Source organism: Cicer arietinum, chromosome 5, assembly GCF_000331145.2.
Source record: "Cicer arietinum cultivar CDC Frontier isolate Library 1 chromosome 5, Cicar.CDCFrontier_v2.0, whole genome shotgun sequence".
Classification (NCBI taxonomy): Eukaryota; Viridiplantae; Streptophyta; class Magnoliopsida; order Fabales; family Fabaceae; genus Cicer; species Cicer arietinum.
The window spans coordinates 3,798,398-3,807,111 of record NC_021164.2 but is presented as its reverse complement, the minus strand read 5'-3'; the positions used below and the strand labels follow the sequence as shown (position 1 = coordinate 3,807,111).

The window sequence follows — 8,714 nt, the reverse complement described above, 5'->3', positions numbered from 1 at the left end:
CAAGAATGATCTTGGGTTATTGTAGAGGTAAACAATCAAATTAATCGAGAAGTCCCTATTCTGAATGGTTATTTGACAAGTAAACATGCATAATTTACTGTCAAAGTCTTAGCAGTAAAGTAGACACGGACAACTTCAAACAATTTACATAATCCATAGCAATGAAGGAATGGGTTGCCCCCGAATCAGAAAGTGTAGTTAGGAGGTTACCTGTAATCGCACAGTCATATTGAATCAGATCGCTAGATAAATTTCCAACTTCAGTGCCGACGCAATACACCTGTCCTCTAGCAGTAGGAAGAGTAATCCTAGCTACATCCACCATTGGTTCCACCTTCGGAGCCTCGCAATTCCTTGCAAAGTGCCCTGGTTTATGGCAATTGTAGCAAGTAGTACTGTTAAAGGTACAAGCATAAGCATAGTGTCCTTCTTCTCCACATCGGAAACATCGTATACCTTGTCCCACTTGCCTCTCAAGGTCTTGGTTCCCTGGGTTATCCCGTCCCCCATTGTTATCATGTGGTCGATTATAAGATTTAGCAACCTGTTTTCCCTTGTTCTGATACTTCGCCCGACTAGGTCCTCCTGAGTTAAAATTCCCTCCTCGGCTAGCTCTCTTATTCTTCATATCCTCAACTTCTCTACATTTTTCCACAAGAACTTGGAAACGTTGAATTCCCAAGGGTAAGACAAAGTCTTGAATCTCATACTTTAGTCCGTCTTGGAAACGATGACAGAAGAATGGCTCGTCAATCTCTTCACGGAAAAATCTGAAATGCCTTGATAGTGATTCAAACTTAGCAGCATATTCGCCCACGGTCATGTTCCCCTGATGTAGTTTCAGGAAATCATCACCCAGTCTAGTCCTGGTACTCATCGGGAAGTATTTGTCGAAAAACTTCCCTTTGAAAGATTCCCAGTTCACCTCCTCGTGAGCTGATCTCATCAACAACCTTGTACTCCTCCACCAGTACTCAGCATCTCCTAGTAGCATATAAGTGGCATAGTTGACCCTCACTCCCGCCTGACAGTTAATCATTTCGAAGATCTTCTCCATTTCTTGGATCCATTGATCCGCTTTCTCTGAATTCTCAGTCCCCTCAAACTTGGGAGGATTGTAACGACGAAAGTCTTTTAATCCTCTTGACTCTGCAGCACGAATCTCTCTTCCCCTCTTTTCGAGATCACGTTGAGTCTTGGCAGCAGTCTGTGCAGCAACCGAAGCAGCCATGTTATTCATAGCCTCCGCCATTCGATCATCCCTATTGGCATTGGCTCTCGGAACGTCATTCCTCCTTGGCAGCATGGTTTTCCTATAAAACCATCATCAAGTAGAGTCTTAACACTACTTCAATAATTCTAAGAATAACTTCCAACCACACCAGCACATAATAATTATTATGAACTTGACAACTCAAACCACCTAAACCGACACATGATCAGACAACAACTCCTAACCTTCAATCTAGAACTAGTGGTTCCACAGCCCTCAAAGAAAACCAAACCAAAGCTCTGATACCACAGTGTAACACCCCGTTTTTCTTAGCGAGGGTGTATTTTTTTTTAAAAAGTAATTAAAATAAAACAGAGAATTAAATAAGGTAAAATACATTTGGATAAATATTTAAGTCGTAACACAACGACAAATAAGTCAACAGAATTTACAAGCAGCGGAAAAATTCTCAATCCATGAATTCAAAATATTTACATAACAAAAGTAGTACAGTCATCATCACTATCTCTCCACAATTTCTTGTCGTCTCATTCAATCTTTGATCAATGTTCTTTGAATAGGTGAGAATGCCACCCAAGACTAGGACTCCTACTATAAGGGAAATTGTTGATGAATCAATTTCTGAAGCTCAAGGCGTTCGTCAACGAGGTCGTGTTTCAGTTCATGCTCGAAACAGGCGTAGAGCTAATGTTGGCGGACGTGGTTTGAATGCTGATGTTGAGGTACCTAGGAGAAGGCGCAAAAATCCAGCCATGGAAGAGTTTGCTGCTGGTCTGCAGGGATTACAACAGGTTGTGCAACACTTGTTGGGGTTGTCGTCGGACAACAACAGGAGGGTGACCAAAGACATGAAAATGTCAATGGTCAACAAGAGGTTAGACCAGTTGAGCATCAGACAACTGCTGCAACGAGGGGTATTGAGGTTACTTTACCAGACTTCATGAAGCTTAAACCCCCTACTTTTTATGGGTCTAGTGCGACAGATGATCCACAACAATTCGTTGACAGGCTAGAACGGCTTTGGAGAGCATTGGGTTGTTCTGAGGTAAGAGCAGTAGAACTGACATCATTTCAGCTAATAGGCATGGCACGTGATTGGTTTGATATAGTGTCATGTGGTAGGCAAGTGAGGTCACCTCCGTTAGCATGAAGAGAGTTCTCTCAGTTGTTCATGGCTCATTTTCTTCCAGAGAGTGTTAGAGATGGATTAGCTCATGAGTTTGAGCGATTGGAGCAAACGGAGGGTATGACAGTTTCAGAGTACAGTGCTCGTTTTACACAGCTCTCAAGACACGCTCCTTATCCTATCACTGAAGAGATGCGTGTTAAGAGGTTCATTAGAGGATTGAAGGATTATTTATTTAGATATGTGGTTGGGTTGAATTGTTCTACTTTTGCTAAGGTTTTGAGTTTGGCCCTTTTGATTGAGCAACGAAAAAAGGAAAAAGGAGGCAATAGACAAGATTCACATAAGAAGCAAAGGATTGAAGGAGCTTACAATAACTATTCAAATTGCAGTGGTGGATATATGTTTGGTTATCAGGGGCAACAAAGACTCATGTCTCAAAGCTTGATCATATTGGGCATTCTTCTGGGACAGTGCAGATTCATAGATCAGATTCTGGAGCAGCATCACAATCCACTTTCCCTCAGAGATATTCTGGTGTTTCAGCTACACGATGTTCTACTTGTGGTAGGTCTCACTTTGTGAATTACTCTAGAGATGGTAATTCTAAGGTGTGCTACCAATGTGGCCAAATAGGTCACATCAGGAGGGATTATCTTGTAGACACGACACATTCGTCCTCTAGTTATGCATCAACACCAATAGCTTTGGCATCTTCTCAGACTCATTCTGCATCTGTGCGTCAGGGTGGAAATTCTTATGTCAGAGGTTCAAGAACATTTCAACAGCGAGGTAGAGGATTTGGTGGTAGAGGTCAGATACCAGCAGGAAGAGGTCATGCTCGAGTGTTCGCTTTGACTCGTCAGGATGCTCATACATCCAATGCAGTAGTTACAGGTATACTTTCTATTTGTTCTAGAGATGCTCATGTCTTGTTTGATCCTGGAGCTACACATTCTTTTGTATCCTCGTGGTTTGCTACTCGTCTTGGTAAATGTTCATCTTCTTTAGATGAGCCTTTAGTTGTAGCTACACCTGTTGGAGGAAATTTGATTGCTAAGTCGGTGTATCGTTCTTGTGATATAACCATTGATGGCAAGGTGTTGTCGGTAGATTTAGTAGTTATTGACTTGATAGAGTTCGATGTGATTTTGGGTATAGATTGGTTGGCTTTGCATCATGCCACTTTGGATTGTCATAACAAAGTGGTGAAATTTGAGATACCAGGACAACCAGTCTTCTCGTTTCAAGGAGGCCGTTGTTGGGTACCACGTAACCAAATCTCAGCCTTGGCAGCTAGCAAGTTAATGAGAAGAGGTTGTCAAGCGTACTTAGTCGTGGTAAGGGATACACAAGTGGATTAAGAGAAATTGGAAAAAATTCCAATAGCAAGTGAATTTCCAGATTTTTTTCCTGAAGAACTTCCTGGGTTACCACCTGATAGGGAGATTGAATTCTCTATAGACTTAATTCCAAACACTCATCCTATATCCATACCTCCTTACCGTACGGCACTAGCAGAACTTAAAGATTTAAGGGAACAACTTCAAGATCTTCTTGATAAGGGTTTTATTCGTCCAAGTTCTTCTCCTTGGGGAGCACCCGTCTTATTTGTAAAGAAGAAAGATGGATCCATGCGGCTATGTGTAGACTACCGACAGTTGAATAAAGTAACTGTGAAGAATAAATATCCGTTACCCCGCATTGATGAGTTGTTTGACCAACTTCAAGGAGCTCAATGTTTTTCTAAGATTGATTTGCGGTCGGAGTATCACCAGTTGAAGATTAAGAGGGATGACATAACGAAGGCAGCTTTCCGCATGCGTTATGGACATTATGAATTCCTGGTTATGTCTTTCGGGCTTACTAATGCCCCAGCAGCTTTCATGGATTTGATGAATCGCGTTTTTAAACCATTCTTGGATCAATTCGCGATTGTGTTTATTGATGACATCCTTGTTTATTCCAAGAGGAAAGAAGAACACGAGCGACATTTAATGTTGGTTTTGCAAACCTTAAGAGATAAACAATTATATGCCAAATTCTCAAAATGTCAGTTTTAGCTGGATAGTGTGGCATTTTTAGGACATGTTGTGTCTAAGAATGGAATAAGCGTAGATCCAAGTAAGGTGGAAGCAGTCCAAAATTGGCCCAGACCTACCACAGTGAAGGAGATTCGGAGTTTTCTTGGCTTAGCTGGCTATTATCGACGTTTTGTGAAGGATTTCTCAAAGATTGCATCTTCTTGACTAGGTTGACCCAGAAGAAAGTTGAGTTCCGATGGACTGATGCATGTGAGGAAAGCTTTCAAAAATTGAAGGAGTACTTTACGTCAGCACCTATTTTGGCATTACCTGTAGGTGGTGAAAGTTATGTAGTTTATTGTGATGCTTCTAGAGTTGGTCTCGGTTGTGTACTTATGCAACAAGGTAAAGTTATTGCCTATGCATCTAGACAACTCAAGAGGCATGAGGTGAACTATCCCACACATGATTCGGAAATGGCTGTCGTTATTTTTGCTCTTAAGATTTAGAAGCACTATCTATATGGTGAAACTTGTGAGATTTATACCGACCATAAAAGTCTTAAGTATATCTTTCAGCAGCGAGACTTAAATTTAACACAAAGAAGATGGATGGAACTTTTGAAAGATTATGATTGCACAATCTTATACTGATAAGAGACAGCTCAAAGTAGGCAAAAATCTTATTCTGATAAGAGACGTCGTCCCTTAGAGTTTTCAGTGGGAGAACATGTATTCCTACGAGTCTCACCAATGAAAGGAGTTTTGCGATTTGGTAACAAGGGGAAGCTAAGTCCAAGATTCATTGGACCATTTGAAGTTTTAAAAAGAGTCGGACCAGTAGCGTATCGCTTGGCACTTCCACCGGATCTCTTGGGAGTTCATCCAGTTTTTCATATTTCGATGCTTCAGAAGTATCTTCACGACCCTTCTCATGTGATTAATCATGAAGACGTACAGTTAGATGGGAGTCTATCGTACGTTGAACATCCAATAGCTATATTAGATCGCCAAGTGAGACGTTTACACTCAAAGGATATCGTTTCAGTAAAAGTTCTTTGGCGTGGTCCATCCAGCGAAGAAACTACTTGGGAACCCGAAGAAGTCATCTGTGTAAAGCACCCATACTTATGCTGAAACTCAAGGTTAGTGGTATTTATTAAATAAATTCGAGGACGAATTTTTATAAGGGGAGGAGATTGACATGTCCCGTGACAAATAAAAAAAAATATATATATATATATATATAATAATAATAATTAATAATAATAATAATAATAAATAAAAACAAATTAACCCCACTCACTCTCACTCCCTTTCCATCTCACTCCCTCATTTTCTCCTATTTTTCTCTCTCTCTCCCTCTCGGCACACACTCCCCTCCCCCTTTTTTGTTGTTTATTTCCTTTCTTTCTTATCCTTCCCATCTCCTTACTTCTTCTCACTCTATTACTCAAACCCTCAATCCTTAAAAGAGATTTAACATCCCCACAAGCTTAATTTCTCAAACTCCTACAAATTATTTTGGTTGGGATTTTTGGGTTAGGGTTTGTGTTCAAAGGAAGGAAAAGGGTACCCATCTCTTGAAAGTGGTTTATTGAGATTCATTGAGGTAAATGCACAACTCTAATCCTAGTATGAATTCATAGAAAAATGTAGTTTTGAGTAAAAATCTTATTTTGTGCTTAGAGTATATTTAAATGATGTTGATGGTTTCCTAGAGTTAGCTAAACTTTAGAATATTTTTTTCTAAAATCTTGGAAATATTTTTGATACTCAGATTTGTCAGTTGATACCCTGCTGGCTACTCTGAGAGTTGTTGGAGAGCAAACTTAGACGATTCTCCATATCTGTGAGTTGACGACAATCATCGTCATATATTTTTATACTGCTATTATTATTATTTTACTTGTTTTCTATATTAAAGTATTTATTGAAAAATTTAGGAAACACAACCTTTGAATTTTATCTCGATTTCGTCAAATATTAAATTTAACGGTCGTTGTTATATAATATGTTATTATTTTGATTTACGTATGAGCTACAGTATTTAAATCTTGAATTGTTATGCGATTGAGTATGTTTTTCATGAATTACGACGAAATGATTTTAAATGCACGTTTTGGGAAATCGGTGTTATTGTTATTAAATCGTTAACTGCGTTAGGTGCACCTAGTTACCTCGTGTTGATTAGGGAGAGTTACCCATTAGATGGAGCCGCCCCTATGAGAAATGTCATCCGTAGGAGGAGAGGGTTGTCAACGCGATGTAAGCTCCATAATTGATACGTGATGATGCGTTGCGGAATTGAGAGGAGAGGGCCACCCGTTAGATGGAGCCGCCACTAAGGGGAATGCCACCCTTAGGAGGAAAGGGCTATCAATGAGATAAAGCCACCTCTTGGTTCTAAAAATTTGTATTGTTACTTGTTTGATTTTTATGATGATTTTAAGATTGTTCATTTTGATTTCGTTTCGTTATTCACTGGATTTTTAATATTTATGTCAAGCGATTAAACAGTTATTCGTGTCTTTTGTGTTTCCCTTCTAATTGATGGTGGTTGTTGTCTCCTCACTAAGTCTTTGTGACTTACCCCTTTATGTTGCTTATTATTTTTCAGATTCGCAAGCAGCTGAGTAGGAATCTATTATTTGATTCAAGTCTCAACAAACTTTTTTTTTGGTAGGCCTCTTTGATCGAGGACCATTTTGTAACATTTGTTGATCTATGTAATTGCAGCTATTTTGGAGTCTAGAAAGTCTATTTAGTTTTTTTTTGAGAAGTGTATTAAGCAATTTGATTATGTTATTTGAATTATGGCTGGATTGAAAGCTGAACAGGGATTTTACAAAATTTGGGAATGTTGAAGTTACAGAGGATACTCTGTCGAAATTTCGAGAAAAAAACATATATATATTTTTAAACGGTTAAGAGCGATTTAGTTGTTTAATTGTTAAGTTAATTGATAGGCTTGCAAGGTTAGGAGTATAGCTTGTGCGCCGGTCACGACATTAAATTTTTGGGTCGTGACACTTGTGCATAGCATAACATACATCAAATTACCAATTGCAGATGCATAAGGAACCTTCTTCATCTTTTCTATGTCTTTCTCACTTGTAGGACATTGATCAGAATTCAATTTAAAATGAGTAGCAAATGGAGTACTTACCGGTTTGCAATTGCTCGTGTTGAATCTCTCTAAAACTTTCTCAATGTAATTGTGTTGAGACAACCACAATTTATTATTCTTCCTATCACGAGTAATTCTCATGCCCATAATTTTCTTTGCAGGACCCAAGTCTTTCATTACAAAAGACTTGTTCAAATATTTCTTTAAATGTTGAATCTTCTCAGTGTCGTGACCAACAATCAACATGTCATCCACATATAACAAGAGAATAATATAATCACCATTAGAGAATTTCTTGACAAACACACAATGGCTAGAAGTAGTTTTACCGTACCCATGTTTCTCCATGAAAGAATCAAATTTCTTGTACAATTGCCGATGTGCTTGCTTGATCCCATACAAGCTTTTCTTCAATTTACACACAAGCTGCTTTTTACCTTGACTTCGAAACCCTCTAATTGCTCCATATAGATCTCTTCCTCCAAATCACCATTAAGGAATGTAGTTTTCACATCAAGTTGTTCTACTTCTAGGTTCAAACTAGCTGCTAACCCAAACACAACTCGGATAAAGGACATCTTCACCAAAGGTGAGCAAATTTCATCAAAGTCAATACCTTTTCTCTGATTAAAATCTTTCACAACCAATCTTGATTTGTATCTTGGTTGAGAACTATTCTCTTATGTCTTTATCTTGTATATCCATTTGTTCTTGAGTGCTTTTCTGCCATTAGGCAACTTTACCAAATCAAATGTGTGATTCTCATGCAAGGAATTCATCTATTCTTGCATGGCATTCAACCACTTTTCTTTATCAACATTTGTAATAGCTTCTTGATAATACTCTAGCTCTCCACTATTAGTGATCATCGCATACTCATGTAGAGGATATTTTTGAGAAGGTTGACGTTCTCTAGTAGATCTTCTAAACTCAAACTCGACTGATGGCTCAACTAAAACCTGCTCATCATGGTGAGGTACATGATCATCAATTACATTATCATCATCTATCTGTATATCTCTCCCATAAACAAAGGTTTCTGCAAGGGGCATACACACAACATCAATGTGACTTCTAAAATTTTGTTTCTATTTTTCAGCTTTATCAAAATCTTCAATAATCTGGTCTTCAAGAAATATCACATCTCAGCTTCTGATAATTTTCTTGTCAACCGGATCCCACAATCTATAACCAAATTCTT

General features: G+C 38.7%; 1 protein-coding gene across 1 annotated transcript; it reads left to right on the top strand.

The window, feature by feature from the left end:
- Positions 1-5,136: 5,136 nt before the first annotated feature.
- LOC113786660 (uncharacterized) lies at positions 5,137-5,520 on the top strand. Its single transcript, XM_027334674.1, has one exon. It carries the CDS (start codon positions 5,137-5,139, stop codon positions 5,518-5,520), a length of 384 nt encoding a protein of 127 aa, XP_027190475.1.
- The last annotated feature ends 3,194 nt before the right edge of the window (positions 5,521-8,714 follow it).

What these genes read in the sequence shown, in the direction of transcription:
- LOC113786660 (XM_027334674.1), top strand. Translation starts at nt 5,137, where the DNA reads ATGAAAGGAGTTTTGCGATTTGGTAACAAGGGGAAGCTAAGTCCAAGA.